The sequence below is a fragment of the Aedes albopictus genome, chromosome 3, assembly GCF_035046485.1.
Source record: "Aedes albopictus strain Foshan chromosome 3, AalbF5, whole genome shotgun sequence".
Lineage (NCBI taxonomy): Eukaryota > Metazoa > Arthropoda > Insecta > Diptera > Culicidae > Aedes > Aedes albopictus.
Genome location: NC_085138.1, coordinates 370724711 through 370744256, shown reverse-complemented (window position 1 = coordinate 370744256; position 19546 = coordinate 370724711). Strand labels below are relative to the sequence as shown.

General features: G+C 38.9%; 1 protein-coding gene across 2 annotated transcripts in view; it reads left to right on the top strand.

The window, feature by feature from the left end:
• Window positions 1–264: 264 nt before the first annotated feature.
• Window positions 265–19546, top strand: part of LOC109432294 (homeobox protein vnd) — a 43738-nt gene continuing 24456 nt past the window's right edge. The window contains exon 1 of one of the 2 annotated variants that reach the window (XM_062855583.1): window positions 265–962. In XM_062855583.1, the coding sequence (XP_062711567.1) occupies window positions 808–962 (155 nt within the window). In that variant the 5' untranslated portion in view covers window positions 265–807. Of the gene's footprint in view, window positions 969–19546 lie in introns of both variants that reach the window. The other variant, XM_029875191.2, reaches the window with a different exon arrangement.

Genomic DNA, 19546 nt, shown 5'->3' with positions numbered 1-19546 from the left:
GCCCGATCAGCAATGCGCTCGATTAACTGATAAAATGGTGTTATATTGATTGATATCAGGAGGGTTTATAGGACCGAGAAGATAGCTGGTACTACATAGTCTCCATAGTCCATTATCAGTTCATTATTTCTTAATCTCCGTCTGAATTGCCAATACGGACCTGTACAATCGGATACTGGCTCAATAGCTCTTTGAGCTTCTTAGTGGAATTGATAGGGGTAACTATCTTAGTACAAACTAGTCTGCCAGGTCTTCGTCATGAACCATATAGTTCTGCATCTGCCCAATGCATTTCAATACAGTTATCAGAAACGAGTGCGACTTATTGCAGTTTGATAAACCCCGCCATAATATCAACAACCCGGAGTCCATCCTCCCTCATCAGGAGTACCCCATTCGGCCGTTCAGTCCCTATCGATTGCCAACTCGTCGTCGTCGCCGCCGTGGACGGGTTACAGATAATGGCTTTTACCAGACTGTACCCACGCTATCAACCGTGCTTTTGATTGCCCAAGATCAGTAAGGTGATAGTTGTCGACGGATTCAGTTCCCGGTAGACGTACAGGTCGGCGGTCGTCATTGGTTCCGGTACTCATTTGAATGCTTCCGAATATCAAGTGCCAAATAAACACTTATCCCCGGGTGAGAGCCAGTGCAGTGGGTTGACTTATCAATTAGTGATTTTTCGCAAGTGAAAGAGCATACCCTCAACGATCGATTGAATGAATAGCTAATCAAGTGTCGGTGTCCCCTCGAATACGGTTGTTGAGCTCAAGTGATCCACTCCTCTTCCACGGAGCAAACTAGATGTGCAATAGTAGTGCTTCGGCGGCTGGCGCCGCTGGAAGTGCCGCAGGGTCGATTCCCACGGTGGTCGCTTCGGTGGCCGGGTATGACGACTACTACGATTCAAGCTGGCAGCTTATTCCACCGGATTATGGAGCCACCGATTACGACTACAAGTACGAGTAAGTTATTGCCGTCTCCCGATCCGCGGGGAGAAATAGCCCAATTCGATTTGCCCGAGACAGATTTATGGTCGCTGTACGCGCGTAATCTACCCCCAGATAACCGCGTTGAACCAAATTGGACTGTTTTGAAGTATGTAGCAGCGAAAAATTTGGCCAACGACCGCCAGAAGTCGAAAGAGAAGCTAATTGTATCGGGAGCTATATTTGCGGCCATAAAAGACTAGGACCACTTGAAAATGCGTCGGGCGGAGGCATGGCTTTTTGAGTGGCTGTTGTCTCATGCCGTGTGAACCTCTTGAAAACGGTTTGGGCCGGGCATCCCAGGCGAGGTCATAAATTTTGGTAAGAGGGTTGAGATTTGTGCGGACTGTGATTGTCAGGGAGTAAGTTGAGTAGCTTTGAATGATGTATATCACCTAAATTGGGCAAAGGGATAACAGCGGAATCAAACTGTGGGTAGAGCTGGCCTTCCTAAACAACATGGTACCCTGAGTGAACCCTGAGTCAACGTTTGCAATAAAAGTTATTAGTTACACGATTCAGATTTAGTCTGAAGTAGTATGTATACTACAGTGTTGGTAAAATTACACTCAAAGCAGACTCATGAACCGCTCCTGCGTGAGCAAACTCGCGCGCGATTCTGAATCATTTTCTCACGCGCGAGATTTTCATGCAAAATCTCGCACTTACGAGTCAAGCGCCGAAATCTTCGTTCGTAAAACGAATCCAAATCAATTTGAACGACATTCAATGTTATTGTACGCTAGATTTGCTTTTGTTCTATCATATAATCCTAAAAACTTTGATGTAAATAATAAGAACATCAAGAAATGAAGCAATGAGTAAAATCGTGAGTCAACTCATGCATGATTTTTTCGGCGGTGAGTTTGGCGAGTCAAGAATCGCGCGTGAAACAACTCAATCATGAAATTTGAAAATTTGTGTTTCTACCAACACTGACTGCAAGAACCTCTATAACTAATGAAGATGATGAGTATAATGAACCAATAAAATAACTAAAACGGCCGCTATGAAAAGAACAGATAGCGCCACCGTAGCATTGTGTGTTTGACGTTACTCAACTGCTGTCACAGTGTTACTGTCCATATGCGGTGGCTCTTTTGGTTTTGAAGCGGTGAGTAGCGGAAAAGTTGGCTTCAATGATCCATTTCAATTAGAATGTTCTAAAGCTCTATGAAATTTCAGGGAAAATTGATTCTTAAATAAATGTCCCATGGGTCCCAGCTAAACATTGGCAATTTCAAGGTTGTCTGCAACTATCGCCTCCAATTCGTTCAATTTGTGTAGTGTTGAAAAAACATTCGCAATATTGGTGGTACAACAGCGAGCAATAACATTTTTTTTTACTCCTGAGTCCTTTCCTTACCTTACCAGTGAGACCAAGGCCTGCGTGTCCTCTGCTATACGTAGAAATCGTTCCCATTTGACTCGGTCCATGACTGTGCGTCTCCAGTTTCGCACTCTGCGTAGGGTCCGCAGATCGTCCTCCACTTGGTCGACCCACCTAGCTCGCTGGACACCACGTCTGTATCGCTCGGATGGCTCTCGAGAACCATTTTAGTCGGGTCACTATCCGACATCCTGATGACGTGACCCTCCCACCGTAGCCTCCCGATTTTCGCGGTGTGGACGATGGTTGGTTCTCTTAGCAGCTGATGCTCGTGGTTCATTCGCCTCGCCTTCTTCAAGTCCCGTCTTCCATCTGCACTCCGCCGTAGATGGTACGCAACAACTACCGTTCGAAAACTCCAACGTAGAGACCGGTCTAATCAGCGTTTTGTAGCTTTGTGTGACGGCAAACTTTGTTCGATCGTAGAGTTCTGCGGAGTCCAAAGTAAGCTCGATTTCCTGCCATAATGCGTCTCTGAATTTCTCTACTGGTGTCGTTGTCGGCGGTCACCAATGAGCTCAAGTATGTACATTAGGGCAGTTCAGACTTCAACAATGTTAAAAACTCAAAGCTCCCATATGTTCATTACAATCCTTGGTGCAAAACTAGAATCCTGTCAAATTTTCAGCCATTTCGGTGGTGATTTAATGGTGGCCCAAAAGTAAAATAGGTTTATATGGGAATTACTATGGAGAATTTTCAAAGAAGGTTCTCCACGATGCAGAGCATTAATACATGGATGAAGTTCTTCGCTCAAAGTCAAGTTGAATTTTTCAGATCTTAATGATGAATTTTGCCGGAGACCGCAACTCATTTCGACTCACGAGTCTAAAGTTATTAATCAATATTCATCCATGCATGCTTGAACAGATGACCACAGCTCGACCGACAAGATGGACACGCAATCATAGTATGCGTGTTAGCTTCTTGCACACCTAGCAAGACATCGTGTAAGAAGATGCGCATGTGAGTGAGAATTTGTTTAATATCTTTTTTGCCGATTGTCGAAATAAGTTCCGGTCTTCGGCAACATTCATAATTGAGATCTGAAGAATTCAATTTGGCTTTGACCCTATGACTTTATCCATGTGTGAATGCTCTACAACGTGGAGAACTTTTTTTGAAAATTTTCCATAGTGATTCTCATATAAACCTATTTTGCTTTCGGGCCACCATTAAATCACCACCGAAAAGGCTGAAAATTTTACAGGACTCTAGTTTTGCACCAAGGATTGTAATGAACATATGGGAGCTTTGAATTTCCAATATGTTCGAAATCTGAACTGCCCTAATGTACATACACGAATTCTTCAATCGCTTCGATTTCATCACGGTCAATTGAAATTCGCGGTGTACTTTGCCTTCGACACATTAATGACTAATCCGGTTCGCGGATTTTTTTTTTGTTATTGCACTTTTTTAAGTTTTTATTACTTTTTCGATATTTTTTTTATTGTGAATTTTCTAATTTATTATGGAAAAATCGGATTTATTTATAGTCCAATTTTTTATGGGGAGAAAACTCTTTTTTATTGCAATTGTTGATTTATTATTTGTAATTTTGACGTTTTTATTGCCAAAAAATCAATCATCAATGATTTATTTATGACTAGCTGACCCGGCAAACCTTGTATTGCCCATTAAAAAGGTGATTGTGTATTGTTTAACAATTGACAAATGCTACCACACATCAGATGGATTTTATTGTTATGGTTTTTAATTTCGTCTAATCTCATACAAATTTTAGTATTTTCCAAGATTTTCTCCTGTTTATCTACTTCTAAACATAGTCACCCTGAAGACGAATTGAACCGTGCAAAAATCATGCTTTTCTTTCATAATTTAGTTGATTACAATGGCTATTAGGCCGTCCTTTATTTTGCAAAAATTGGAAATTTTTAAGTTTGCTATTGGAAAATGATCGTTTTAGCTAAGAAATGATCCTTTCAAAATTTGATGTGCGTATCTCAAGGCTAAGTGGTCCCTCAAGGGGCTTGAAGTTGTCAACAATTGTATTAATCTAAAAATTAATCTAAAAAAAACATAAAAAAAATTCCATCGAAAAAATACGCTATTATACAAAATGTATGCTTTTAGGACCTTGAAGGGCCAAAAATGTGCTTAGAATTGCGATATCTCTACTCAATTGTGATTTATTGATTAAAAACAATTTAAAAATTAACATTTTTTACGTTTTTTTTTAGATCACGAAGGAAACTTATTTTATTTTGCTCAATAACTTAAAAACAAATTGAGATATCGCAATTTTGAGCACAGTTTTGGCCCTTTGGGTTCCTAAAACCGTCGGTTTAACAGAATAGCGATTTTTTTCGTACATAAAAATCATGATTTTTTGGTTCCAATACTATTTTTGACAACTGTACGCCCCTTGAGGGACCACTTATCTTTGAGATACGGACTTCAAATTTTGACGCGATCTTCCTATCTAAAACGATCATTTTCCAACAACGAACTCATAACATTTACAAATTTTGCAAAATCAGGGACAGCATAATGGGAATGCAAACTCATTTGCTTAACTATATTTAAGAATCGAATCCAGAGACCTTCATTTAGGGGCATTGTCTCATTCTTGACTAAGAATGAGATTAGAACATGCTTTTTACTTGAGAAACACACATTTTAACTAATACTTAATTTTCGAACCCACTAAGCAGAATACTCTCTTTTGAATTCAGTGCATTGATATTATGTACCTTTGATTACGCCCTGTAATGCTTGTGCTTTTGCAGATACGCGTGTTTCCAATACCACTTGCAGTCTTCCTCAGTGTTAGTGTCAGTAAGTCGGAGTGTGCGTGTCTGTCAAAGGATAGGTATTGGTGGGCGGAATGAAAAGGTACATTATATTTTTATTATAGTACTTGATTCAACATGTTTTATGTTTTAATTACCCAAACACATTTAAATTTTTATAATAATTTTCATAACAGTGTAATATGAAAGAACAGCCTAATTTTGAAAGAAGGAAAAATCACAGATGATGCAGTTTGGCAGCCAAACCAAATCTTTATCACAGAAACTTATAAGAACAAATCACCCATAGAGTTAACTAACAATCAATCAAATAAAAACCTTTGATGAAAAGTAGTATACATTTAGGATTTACTTATTAGCAGTTTATTTTGTTGCATTTGTAAACATTGGGTCCCCTTTCTAGAAGAAGGAGGGGTCTCACACTACCATAGAAGCATTTTTGTCTTAATAATCCTTCACATGTCATTTTTGGTTTCCTTTTCTTTATTGTATCTCGAGTTACGCATAATTCTTCGTTCATACACGGAGAAACTGAAAAACTTAAAATTAAGTATTTACTTTTAAACTCAATTTTGAGTTCTCTTTCATGTGCTTTTTTCTATTGTTGTTTATATAGAAAGAGAGAAATAGCCCAACTTTTGCAGTTTTATTGCGTAAACCCAACACTGAGTTTCTGGCACTGAACTTAAATTTGTTTGAATACAACCTAATATAAATTTCTGTTGGACCAACAAAATACTTTCTATTTACTTAATAGTATTAAGCATTCTTTTCACAGGGAACAACTGGGAATAACATCGATTGTATCAACTCAGAATTGACTTGACGCACGCAACCTCGAAATTTGGTTGAAAGAATAGTTTGAATAGTATTGTCACTCCGTGCAGGGAGGTAGAAATTCACACCGCCACAGAAGCATTTAACTCGCAGCATGACAAATCTGGTTACATCTACTTAGTTGGTTTTTGAAATTTTACAAATCCCTATTATGTGTAAGATTTGAGGCCGAAGCCATCGAAGAATAATTTCCTTCTTAAACCTCCACATGCCGATTGATTCTAGAGTTATGCATAAATATCTGTTTCATTTGTATGTGAGTATGACAGGTATGGTTCTCACATATGCATAAATTCAATCTTGACAACAATTTAGTTCCTACGGTTTTATGACGTATGACCTCTGTTCGTGACCAACATGTTGGTGGTGGTTCCATAGGAGCAGTCGTTAGTCCCCTGGCCCTAGCTTCGATTTTGATAATGTTTGTTCTTTTAACCTACCAGGCTCTTGTATTATTTGGAAAAATAAATGAAATATTACCGATGTTTTATCTTTTAGATGAGGTGCGCCAATTTCTAAAGGTCTTTTATTCTAAACTGATGAAATTATACATTTTCTTCATTGAATACTGTTTTAATTCCCTATGACATCCTTCCAGGTGGTTACCCAGGAGATTTGTGATAATTTTTTTCTTTTTATCTGAGAGTTTTTGCAGGAATTCAAGGAATTGCTGAAAGAACTGCTAGTCAAAAATCTGTAGTTCATAGAGATATCCTTGTGGAAACTTCAGGCATTTTTTTGTAAAATATTTTATTCAACAGATCCCCAATAAAATTCCTCAAGCAACACATGTATCTGTCTTTCCCTGTTACGTCTTCTGCTTAAGAAATCTGAACGACCTTTCTATGCGCTTCCGCAGAAGTCCTGTTACCGCACTTTGTTTGTTCATTAAGGTTGTATTTATGTAAAAAAAAAATTAAAGCATACTTAGCTTAAAGCCAATTCATAAATTCATATGAATTTTCGTACCGGTGCATTAGATTAACCTCTCTTATGCCGATCACAGAACCTCATGACGACTAAGGAATTATCGTCCAGTATATTCACTATGGCCACTTCCACGATTGTTTGTCGACCTGGCACCAAACGCTCCCTGATATCCATCCCCTTTTATTAGTCAATCGTTGCACTCGATCCACTCCCGGTCATCTCTGTGACACAACCGCCAAGTAGCTAGCGATTCATCGGGTTTCGGCTGTCTAGTAACGATTTTTCATACTCAAAGTACACCTCCGCTATTAGATATACGTATACAATAAAATGTTCTACGTACTGTAACCTAACGTTAATATCCTAATTAGATTCTATTTGTATGATCGATGCGGGACGATAGGGAGAATTTTTATATACTTTGTTTTTTTTTTAAACTTTTCATTTGAATTGTGCTTGCGACTTGCGAATGAAATTCAGCAAATGTATAACTGTCATTGGTGTAACTAGAGGGGGGGCCAGGGGGGCCAGGCCCCCCCCCCAGAATCCGCCAGGCCCCCCCCAGAAATTTTTCATGACTTTATATATGGAAATTAGAAAAAATCTGAAAACCACTGTCGTGGTGACAAACATAGATCTATATTCTCAATTTAGTTGAAAATCGGAGTTTTCGACTAGCGAAGTTGGATTTTTCTCCAAATCCGTGCGTCGGACCTAACTTCGGAAGGGGTGCGCTGTATAGCAAACAGCTATACAGCGCACCACTTCCGAAGTTAGGTCCGACGCACGGATTTGGAGAAAAATCCAACTTCGCTAGTCGAAAATTCCGGGTTTCAACTGCACGTACAGTAATAGAAATTTATTTGGCATAATATGTGTTAAAATTAGCAGTTATTGGAGACAATTCTCAACTTGTCACTCATTACAAGATCATTGTCCAAAATGGTCTAGGTAATTAGTTAGTTTTGTTTGGAAATATTATATAATCAGAATTATATAAAAAGCAATACTTTGTACATCTTCTTTTTGAAATCGCTGAGAAATTAAATCTAAATGATAATTTCCAGGAATTCCTGGATAGGTATCTTTAAGAATCTTTGAATTTTCTAGCAGCATTACTGCAAAATATGGTTAAGTGCTTCTTTATGGAAATCAAGTATCATGTGGGAAAAAACTCTGGTTGAATTTGCAAAAGTTTGTGAATTCCTAGTGAGAATAGATGTACGTAGCTGAAGCGTAAACGCGAGTGTATTCATTAAAACCATGCTAGAGGTGATTTCTAGTCGGTCACTATTAATTTCTTTTATTTCGTGGGCCAGGGGTATTTTTGCGTCTATCAAACAACGCACAAATTCAAATGGTCATTGAGGAAGATTTAATATATTTAAAAGCTGGTGCTGCAAGATGTAATCGTAAGTTTGAAGGTATTCATGATTGGACTTGTAAAAGACTTGGTATTCATGAGATAATTGTGAAAAAATTCCTGGATGACTTCTTGGAGAATTTCTTTGCTTCTATGTCCCTCTAAAATTATCGAAAAGAATTTCAATACAAATCGCTGGAGGAATTCCTCTAGAAATCCTTCAAATTATTCAAAAAATCTACAAGTAATCCTAAAAAAAAACCCTGGGGTGAATCCCTGAAAAACATTATGAACGGAAAACTGTAATTTTTTAACTAACCGCTGAATAAATTTTTTAAAACATCCCGAGAGAAATTTCGGAAGAAATCATTACAAGAATTCTCGGAGCAATATCTGCAGGAATCCCTGGAGTAATTTGTGAAAGTATACCTGGAGGAATCCCTGGATGAATTCCTGGAGGAATCCGAAAAACAATTATGCTAGGAATTTCAGGAAAAAAAAATCTGAAGAATCCGCATCAGAAATCCCAGGAGAAATTACTAGATATTTTTTTAGATGAATCCTTGGAGGAATTTCTGGATGCATTCCTGGAGGAATCCTTAGAGGAATTCTTCAAGAAATCACAGGAGGAGTTCCTAGATGTATTTCTGGAAGATATCCGGGAGAACCTTCTGGAAAAATTTCATGCGGAATCTCTGGAAAAGTTCCTGGACTAATGCCTGGAGCATTAGGGGATTTTTTTATTATCGTACAAATTGGTATGAAGTTTCTGAAGGTTAATGAAATTAGGTAGGGATCATATATAGCTTAGCTTAGCTTAGCTTAGACTGACTGCACACATCTATGGATGCTATTCCGTGATTGACCCGAACCAATGACAGTTGCACAATGAATCAACAGAATAATTGAGTGGGAGTGGTCAATATTCTCACTGTGCACGCTTCAGAGACTCTCTTTAACGGTACAATAACGGCGCTGGCCACGTCCTTGCAGTCAGGTTGGAAGAGGGAAGGAATATTAGTAACAACCTTTGTTAAGTGAAGGCCCGCGTTTACCGCTGCGACTCCACCAAAGGCTGCAGGAAGAAGTGTTTGTTAGTAGGAAAGGTAACGTTGGGTCTGGTTTCACTTTGATAAGTAATATGACCTTCGTGTCATGCTGATTGCCGCATTGGTAGGGATCATATATATTTGGTTGGTAGGGATCATATATATTTGAAAAACTGAATTGAAAAAAATCAGGGTCGCCTAATTTTCCGGAAAACTCCAATGAAAATCAAACATTTTCCACAGACACCACCTACTTTGAAAAATCATAGAACGAAGCATCACAGGCACATTTTTTTGTGAAATCAAAAGCAAATTTTCTCAGCAATTCCAAGATGGATTTCTGGAGGAAATCCTAGAAAATTTTTTGGACAAATTCCTGGCGGATTCCCTGGAAAAATTAATGGATTGATTGATTCATTTGTCTTTTTTAAAGAGACTTTCAGCCCTTGACTCCAAAGTTAATGGATAAATTTCTGGAGAAGTTCCTGGAGTAATGCCTGGAGCATTAGAGACATTTCTGATGAAATTCCAAGATAATTTTCTAGAAGAATTCCCAGACGAATTTCTGTAGAAATTCCAGGAGGAATTCTTGGAGAAATCTCACTGAAGAACCCTTAGAGGAATCCTTGCAGGAATTTCTGGTTTATTCTTGGAGGAATTCCTGGTGGAATTTCTAGAAGAACCCGTGAAATAACTCCTGGACGGATTTCTAGAGGAATCCCTGGAGTTGAAATTCATGGATTTATTCCTAGAGGAAACCTGAAAGAATTTCCGGAGGAATCCCTTGGAAAAAATGCTATAGAATTTCCTGAAGAATCTCCTGAAAGAATATCGGAAGTAATCTCTAAAGGATTTTCTGCAGAAATTCCTGGAGGAATGCTGTAGGAATTTCCGAAGAAATTCCTGGAGGGATTCCTGGCTCAATTTCTGAAGAAATCCCTGTAGGAATTTCTGAAGAAATACCTACGGTAAATCTTAAGGACTGTTCATTTTATAAAGAGGACAACTTTGCAAGGCTATAAAAAGAAAACGCGTAGTTCAAATTTGAGCAGCCTTGGTTGGTTGTTCAGTATATTATATTAGCAGATAATAACTATAATTAAATTGGGTTAAAATTGTTGGACATCATAGAAATGTGGCAAAGTATTAGGAGAGGTCAATTTTGCGATCCCCAAAAACTAAAGATAAACACAAAATTACTGTAAAGCATCGGTGTATCGTTTTTATTTTAATAAAAGTGTTTGCCATACTGCAGCAGTATGAGTGATACATATTCTGGCAAAATATAGACCTAATCGGAATATTAGTTGTTGAGATATTAAAGTTACAAGTTGGTCTCGATTTTCAGAACAAAATTTATTTGTTAAACAAAAAATATGAGAATACTAAATTTTGAATGTTTTCAATGGATCTAGCCGAAAGTACTAATAATGCAATTTCAAATGCAGAAAACCGCTTCTTGATAGCATTGTTGGCTTGGTTACTGTGCTTCATGGCAGTTACCGGAGGAAAAACAGCTTCGTTCTTTGAAGGTTCTTCTAAATAAAGATGTAACCCATTGCAAATACAACATAACAATGATGTCGAGAATAAAACTTTACATGTAGTTATTTTCAAATAAGGTATATAATCACATAGGATCAAGCCTTGCTGAAAATAAATAATAATAAGCTTCTCTAGAATCGAAAACTTGCATTTATGGGGCAAAAAAATATGAAATTTTTCACTATGGCCATAATTAAGGATTAAATTTATGATGAAGAATGTACTTTAAAGCATATTTTTCTTCGGTATAATTTAGAATGCGATTCTCTTCTATACTGGACAAATTTTGAACTGAATCCGTAGTGTTATTGCATCACTGGACTTAAATAAGTATGTTTTATCAATTTCATTGATAACAAGGCAACTTACTATATCAAGCTGTATAATGCTTGGTGCATTATTATTGACCAACTATTACATTCGACCTTTAGTAGAATAGTATTAGATCCCAACACATTGAAAAGTTCATAAAAATTTAAAAGTTATGTATGTGGAAAGTTATGTAGAATTTTGAGAAATTGGTTTTTACTGAGTTTTAACGAAAACCGCTCCAGTTCCATCACTAAGGACAATTTGTATAATGTTATATTTTTTCTTCACTGTAGAATAGCTATGGAAGTTTATGCAAAAAACTGGTAATGATTTTATTGAAAAATAAAAAAGATATCACACAAATAAGGTGTCCTCTTTATAAAATGAACAGTCCTTAGTGGAATTTCTTGAGGAGCCCCTCGAGACACTGCGGTAGTAATTTCTGAGGAATTCCCTGAGGAATTCCTGAAGGACTTTCTGAAGGAATTCCTGGAGTATTTCTGAAGAAACTTCATAAGGAATTCCCACAAAATTTCTTACAGAAATTTCTACAAAAATTCCTGAAAGAATCCCTGAAGATATTCTTGGAAAGAACCCTGGAGAAATCCCTGAAACAAATTTCTGGAGGAACCTTAGGAGGGATTCCTGGAGGAACTTCCGGACAAGTTTCAGGAGGAATTTCTGGACAAATCTTTATAGGAAATCTTGGGGAAATTCCATGGAACTATTCATGGATGAATTCCAGGAGGAATCCCTTAATCAATTCTTTGAGGAATCCTTCAATGAATTCCTGGAAGAATCTGTAGAGGAAGTCTGGAAGGAATCCATGGAAAAATTTCTGAATATATTAATAAAGAAATTCCTAAAGAAATTCAGAGAGAAATTCCTAGAGGAATTCTGAGAATAATTTCTAATGGAGTTCCAGGAGAAATTTCCAGAGGAATTTCTGGAGGACTTACAGGAGCAATTTCAGAAGGAATTTCTGGAAGAATTACTGGAGAAATCATCGGAGGAATTTCTGGAGGAATCCATGAAATAATTCCTGGAGAAATGTGTAGAGGAAACCTCGGAGAAGAAATTCCTGGATTAATTCTTGGGGGAAACCCTGGAAGGATTTCTGGAGAAATTCCCGGAACATTGCTGTACGAATTTCCGAAGAAATTCCTGGAGAAATTCCTGGATCCATTCCTGAATAAATTACCGAAAGTATTCCTGAAGAAATACCTGGGGTAATTTTTGGTGAAATTCGTGGTAGAACTCCTTGAGGAGTCCCTGGAGAAATGCCTGGATGAAATCCTGGAAGAATGCCAGGAGGAATACCTGGAATAATTCTTGAATGAATTCCAGAAAGAATTTGTGGGGAAATTTTTAATAGAATCCCTTGAGGATTTCCTGGAGGATTCCTGAAAAAATATTTGAAGGAATTCCTAGAGATATCTCAGAAGGAAATCATTCAGGAATCCCAGGAAGAATTATTGGAATATTTCTTGGATAAACGCCGGGAGGAATTCTTGGGGTTATTTCTAAATGAATCCCTGGAGGATTTTCTGGATAAATTCTTGGAGAAATTGCGGTAGTAATTTCTGAAGGAATCCTGGATTAATGCATGGAGGAATCCCTATAGAAATCTCTGGAGGAACTTCTCGAGGAATGCCTGGAGTACCCCTGGATAAATTCCTGGAGATATGCCTGTAACAACTCCTGGAGGAATCTCTCGAGAAATTCCTTAAGAAATCCCTGGAGGATACCCTGGGGAATTTCCTTGAAAAATCCCTGGAGAAATTCCTTGACTAATGCCTGGAGTAATCTCTGGATACATTTCTAGATGAGTTCCTGATGGAGTTTTCAGAAGAATTCTGGGAGTAATCTAGTGGAGTTTGGAGTTTTTAGAAGAACTCCCGAAGCAATCTCTAGATGAATTGCTGGAGAAATCCCGGGATGAGTCCATGGAAAAACTCCCAGGAGAAATTTCTAAAGAAACCTCTTGAAAAATTCCTAGAGGAATCCTTAGAGAAATTCTAGGAAGAATCCCTGGGAAAATTCTTTGAAAAATCCTTGGAGGAATCCCTGAAGCAATTTCTGGAGAAACCTCAGAAGGAATGCCTGGAAAGTTCTGGACAAATTCCTGCAGGAAATTCTGGATAAATTCCTTGCGGAATCCCAGGAAGAATTCCTGGATTAATCTGTAAAGGAAATTTTGTGGAAATTCCTTGGAACTATCCCTGGAAGAATTCTTGAATGAATTCCTGGAGGAATCTCGAGAGAAATTCTGGAAGCAGCTAATGGTGGAATTTCTGAAGAAATTCCAAATGAAATTTCTGAAGAAGTTCCAAGAGAAATTTCTGAAGAAAATGCAAGAGAAATTTCTAGAGGAATTCCCAGAGGAATTTTTGCAGGAATTTCAGGAGGAATTCCTGAAGGAATTGCGGTAGTAATTTCTGAAGGAATTCCTATGGGAGTTCCTGGATCAATTCCTGGAGGACTTTCTGAAGGGATTATTGGAGTAATACTTAAGTAATCTCTTGGGGAATTCCTGGAGGCATCCTTAGAGGAATTTCTAGAGAATTACTTGGAAGAATCCCTGGGGGAATTCTTGCAAAAAAAAAACCTGGAGGAATCCCTGAAACAATTTCTAGGAGAACCTCAGGAGGAATTCCTGGACAAATCTCTATAGGAAATCTTGGGGAAAATCCGTGGAACTATTCATGGAAAAACTGCAGGAGGAATCCCTAAATGAATATCTTAAGAATCATGGAAAAAAAATGAAGAAATCTATGTCTGCAGTAATTGTAGAAGGAATATTAGGATCCCTAGTGGAGCGGACCTGGTGGGATGGTTAGAACATTTGACTATCACGCCGAGGACCTGGGATCGAATCTCACTCCCGACAAACTCGCAAAATGTGAGTTCTTCCTTCGGAAGGGAAGTAAAGTGTGGGTCCCGAGATGAACTAGCCTAGGGCTAAAAATCTCGTTAATACACATAAAAAAAACTAGGATCCCTAAAGGTTTTTTGTACAAATTTTTCAAGCAATTCTTGGAGTGTTTTTTAAGAATCTTTAAGTAAAATTTTCTAAAAGAATTTCTGGAATACATTCCTGCAGAAATACTTCGAATCATTCCAGATGTAATTATTGGAGTAATCTCTAGTGGAATTTTGGAAGGCATATATGGAGATATCCCTGCAGAAATCTCTGAATACCTGCAGAAATACCTTAAAGGATCTCTGGAGAAATTCCTGAAGGAAACTTCGAAAAAAGCACTGGAACAATTACTGGAAGAACCTCTAAAGATATCCCAGGACAAATCCCCGAAAAAATGTCTAGTGGAATCCCTAGATGAATTCTTGATTGAATTTCAGGAAGAAGCCAAGATGGAATCACTGAATTAAGCTATGGAAAAAAATCTTGGAGGAATTGTTCGTACTCATATAGTTTACAAAACTATGAACAAATCTGAAACAGTCATTTTGATTACTCAAAACTACAATACTGATTTGCATATTCACATATCGGGCGCCCATCCCGCTTAAAATTCATCTCAAGTCAGGCCCCCCCTGGGCCCCCTCCAGGAAAAAATCCTAGTTACGCCAATGATAACTGTTGAGTAGCTGTTGAACTCTCGTGTGAATTCGTCTGCTATACTGCAGGAAATTAAGAATGAGGATTGACCAACAATATTGAATGAGTGTGGGGGGGGGGGGGGTATGAGAGCGATCGGCGAACAATCAAGGAAAGTCGTAGTTCTGATGAAAACCACGTTCGAATCGCTTCGAGGCGAAGTACCCACCGAGAAGAATTATCTGGAATATTAAAACACGAACTGCCCGCGAGTGATTACCTGACGCGAGACATGGTGTGAACCGAATATACTCTGCGGCGGATGCGGCACCGCATATATACCCTTTGGATTCCACTGGGACCGCGAACCTCTACAGTATCTACCAGGGTGTCTTCCTTATTGATTCACCGTGTGGTCTGTAATCGCGTGTGGACCTCCGGTCTGTCCCTTAATGGATTGGACCTCTGGACACGACTGTCCTGTCTGGCCAATATCAGCAGAATCGGCCTTTCCAGCAATGGCGACGCCTTTCCGCTACTATCCGGCTGCCGCTGGTGATCCGAGACCTAGTGCCTACTCGTAGATATACGTACTATCGTTGCTAGACCAAGGCCTCTATCCCGTCGAACGATCAATGTCACCAGCTGAAACCAATCCATTCCGTCGAACTTGGCAGTCGACACACATTGTTGTCATTTCAAATTTGACAATTATTGGGCTCATTGCAGCACCGCACTCTAGATTGGTTTTGTTTGCGCCCGTGTGGAACTTCTCTCTCAGCTCATTTCCGGTTCATTTCTTTGGGAGTCCCCCGTTCAAAAGACCGGAGAGGTCTCACACCAAGCTAAGAACCTTCCCCGGCCTCAACAGTACCCACATACAAAATTTCACACCGATCGGTTCAGTAGTTTCTGAATGCATAGCGGTCAGACAGACAGACAGACAGACAGACAGACAGACCGACAGACAGACAGACAGACAGACAGACAGAAATTCATTTTTATATATATAGACTATATATATAGACTATGGTTTTCACCCCTATTTATTTATTGGCAATTTTCGAATTATTTATGGAAACTTTTCCATTTATTATGGGGTGTTTAATTGGCTGCCCTCTCCTGTAGAATTTTTGGGGCTTGGGACATGTCCTGAACTGCTGTTGCTGTTTTTTTTTATTGCTTTCGGCTAAATTGGGACTCGATCCCTCGATCCTCGGATTGACGGTGGTGCTGAACCGCGCTACAGGGTAAGCTATAGATGATCAGATAAGCGTGTTGGGTTTTTGATCTATTTAAGGCATGAGTGAATGTTACACCGGCTTCGTTATGTTATGAGCTCGGCAGGTGCTGATAATAAAATCAATCATAGAAACCAATCATGGATTTATTTGCCAAAGCATGTTTTCCCATTGATTTTCTTTGTTGTTATCTATAATTGACTGGACAATTTAGCGTGGCTCAAAATACCGCATGTGAAAAAGTACGTGCCACGGCTGTAGAAACCATCATCATTTGCATGCCCAGTCAATCCAGTCAATCGCATGTCCAGTAGGGTGGTTCAAGCTTGTATAGCAAAACCACATGTCAAAAAGTTCGATGGGCCCCTTCTCATTTCGTTCTATATGACGCCACGATACTCTGGTCAAATTTTCAGCTAAATCTGTTAACATTAGGGCGGTGCTAAACTCATTTGAAGTTTGTATGGGAGTTTATATGGGAAAACATCGTTTTCAACATTTTTCTCATGAGGGGCACAATTTTTACTTAAAACACATAACCGATTATGTAGAACTATAGTCTTACATGTGCCGGAAAAAATTGTCAAAGACTGCAAAGTCATCCGAAGCTTGTAAGAAAAGATATTATATGCAGACCATCTGGTGGTGCTTAACATTTAACATATAAAGTAATAACAATAGCAATAAAATCTCATTGAATGAGCCCGTACTGTCTAGCCTATAGATTTTTTCGCAAGTGTCTGAATACGTTGCGGTCTTCGACAAAGTTTTTTGGCATATTCCAGGCTATATTTCTATCTATAGGATCGATTACGTGTTTTAAGGAAAATTAGAACCCCTCAAAAGAAAATTGCAAAAAACGATGTTTTCCCATATAAACTCCCATACAAACTTCAAACGAGTTTAGCACCGTTCTAATGTAAACGGATTTAGCTGAAAACTTGACCAGAGCATCGTGGCGCACGGTGTCAAAATTTTGATTATTATCGAACATTCATGTACCTCGGATTTTGGCTATAATTCATAAACGCAAAATTTGAAAATATTCTATCGGGGAAAATTTGAGTTAGATGAGTTTTTAGCTATTTTCCATACTAAAAATCAATAATTACTATTTTAGCCAAAAAAAAAACCTCCCATACAAAATGTATGGAAAAATTTTCGCCGATGAAATATTTTCTAGTTTTCCGATTATGAATATATAGCCCAAATACTAATCATTTTCGAAGAAAAATCCGAGGTACATGAATGTTCGATAATAATCGGAATTTTGACACCGTGTGGCGTCATATAGAACGACATAAGAAGGGGCCCATCGAACTTTTTGACAGGTGGTTTTGCCATACAAGCTTGAGCCACCCTACTGGACATGCGATTGACTGGATTGACGGGACATGCGAATGATGATGGTTTCTACAGCCGTTTCTACACCGTTGATCATGTTCAGCACCCCTCTTGCAGCTGGAGGGCTACAATACCGAACCCGCGATTCCCCAATATATCGGAAAGGATGCGGGTGCTCCCGATGAAATTAAAGGATTTGCAGTTTCACGTACCGTAATCCAGGGTAACATTGATCAAAATTTTCGATTTTTCTTGATTAATTCCCTTGTTTAGGCAAACGTTACATGTTTTATATTTTAAGTCAATATTCGACCTGATAGTATTCAACTGTCCATTCAACTCCATTGTTGGTAATAGATTTGTGATTTTGCCGAACAATAATGTCTTGCCAAAAATGTTTGCATACAGTGGACTGCAAAACCGATCTTTTTGTTGTATGTGAGTGTAAGTTTGTAAGTGCTACAGAACCTTCCACGCAGCTTATGTTGGTGTTCCAGAAGCAAGTGTTTACTGTATCGACAAAAACATTATATGGATGTGCGACGACTGTCTCTTCAACCTTCGCGAAAGCCAGCGCAAAGAACAATCCATCGCGCATGAAGTCAATGATAGTGTCCCTCGACCCATCGCTACCGAGTTAACCGACATCACAACTCGACTAGCTAAGGTGATGGAAATGATTTTATCTGTCAGTCATCTCGTAAAATCTTCTGATCATGGGATTGATTCACCGCCACACCATTCCACGCCCGTCAAAACCACAGTACTGCATGCGGGTTGCAAAAATGATAAAAGTAAATGCTCTAACGAGGTGTCTCAATTTCAACTATCGAATGTATCGTCCCTTGGAAACGATTCGGGTACCTTCTCTTTGTTCCTCACGAACATACACGCACAAGTGACTGAAAATGAGATAAACGATTTGGTAGTGAAATCGTTAAACGTGAATCCCAATCAGGGAATGAAATTCTCAGCAAATTGAGACGAAAAACGGTGTTTTTCGAGCAACCGATTATTTCTGTTTTTACTTTTCCTGTAAGAAATGATTATCGGTCGTTGCTGTTTGTCCCCGATCAAAGATAGCCGAAAATTGGAAATCGCTCTTTCCATTTTCGCTATCCAACTTTATCGCCTGCAAAGCTATCGCGATAATTATCAGAAGGCAAATAACAAAAATTTGCCGCTAACGGGATTCGAACCTAGACCCTCCACAAGAATGTGTATAAGCGCGCACCATAACCACTCGACCACACAAGCTGCTCGAGAGAGGACAGAAATTTTATACATAAAAGCTACAGCCGGTGATGACGGGACTACGGAAAGGCAAACAAAGAGCAGAAAGCAAACCAGTCAACTTTTCATTGCTAATGATAATCGATTTTCGGCGCTGCGGAACGAGCGAAAACACATTCTCGGGAGAAACCCGGGTCTGAATTTATCGCACTTCTTTTTTCGCCGATAATGCGTGTGGGAGAGTTTTCTACTATCGCGATCGTGATCGATAATTTCATTCCCTGATCCCAATAGTCCGATATTATTTAAAAAACTTATACCGCTTTGGCAATCGGAACGCACTCTCGAATATGTATCGTTCAAAGTGGTGATTAATGATCAATGGTCCACTGCACGAATTTATTCTGGACTACTTACTCTCACAGAGAATTTGACGTTTGAGAGGTGTCGACACCGCTCAAACGTTAAATTTCGTGTGAGAGTAAGCAGGCCAGAATATTCTCAATTTAGTTGAAAATCGGAGTTTTCGACTAGCGAAGTTGGGTTTTTCTCCAAATCCGTGCGTCGGACCTAACTTCGGAAGTGGTGCGCTGTATAGTAAACCTGCTCCGCAATCAGCGCATCACTTCCGAAATTAGGTCCGACGCACGGATTTGGAGAAAAATCCAACTTCGCTAGTCGAAAATTCCGGGTTTCAGCTGCACAGAGAATAAATTCGTACAGTAATCCATAAAGGAAAGCTGCGCTACAAGCGAACTCATGGCCTTCTGGAATTATGTTTCGCGAGTTTTTTGAGCAACACAGGAAGACATGGAAGCCAGTCAAATGCTAAGGCCGATTTCCATTCAATGAAAAGTAAGCGTGTGTTGTAATTAAATTGAAAAAAAAATATGAATGAATTGGCTTCTTCAACGGTGTTGAGATAATTCCATATTCAGAATCTGCATGCAAAACTGAGCCGAAATCCAAATTTT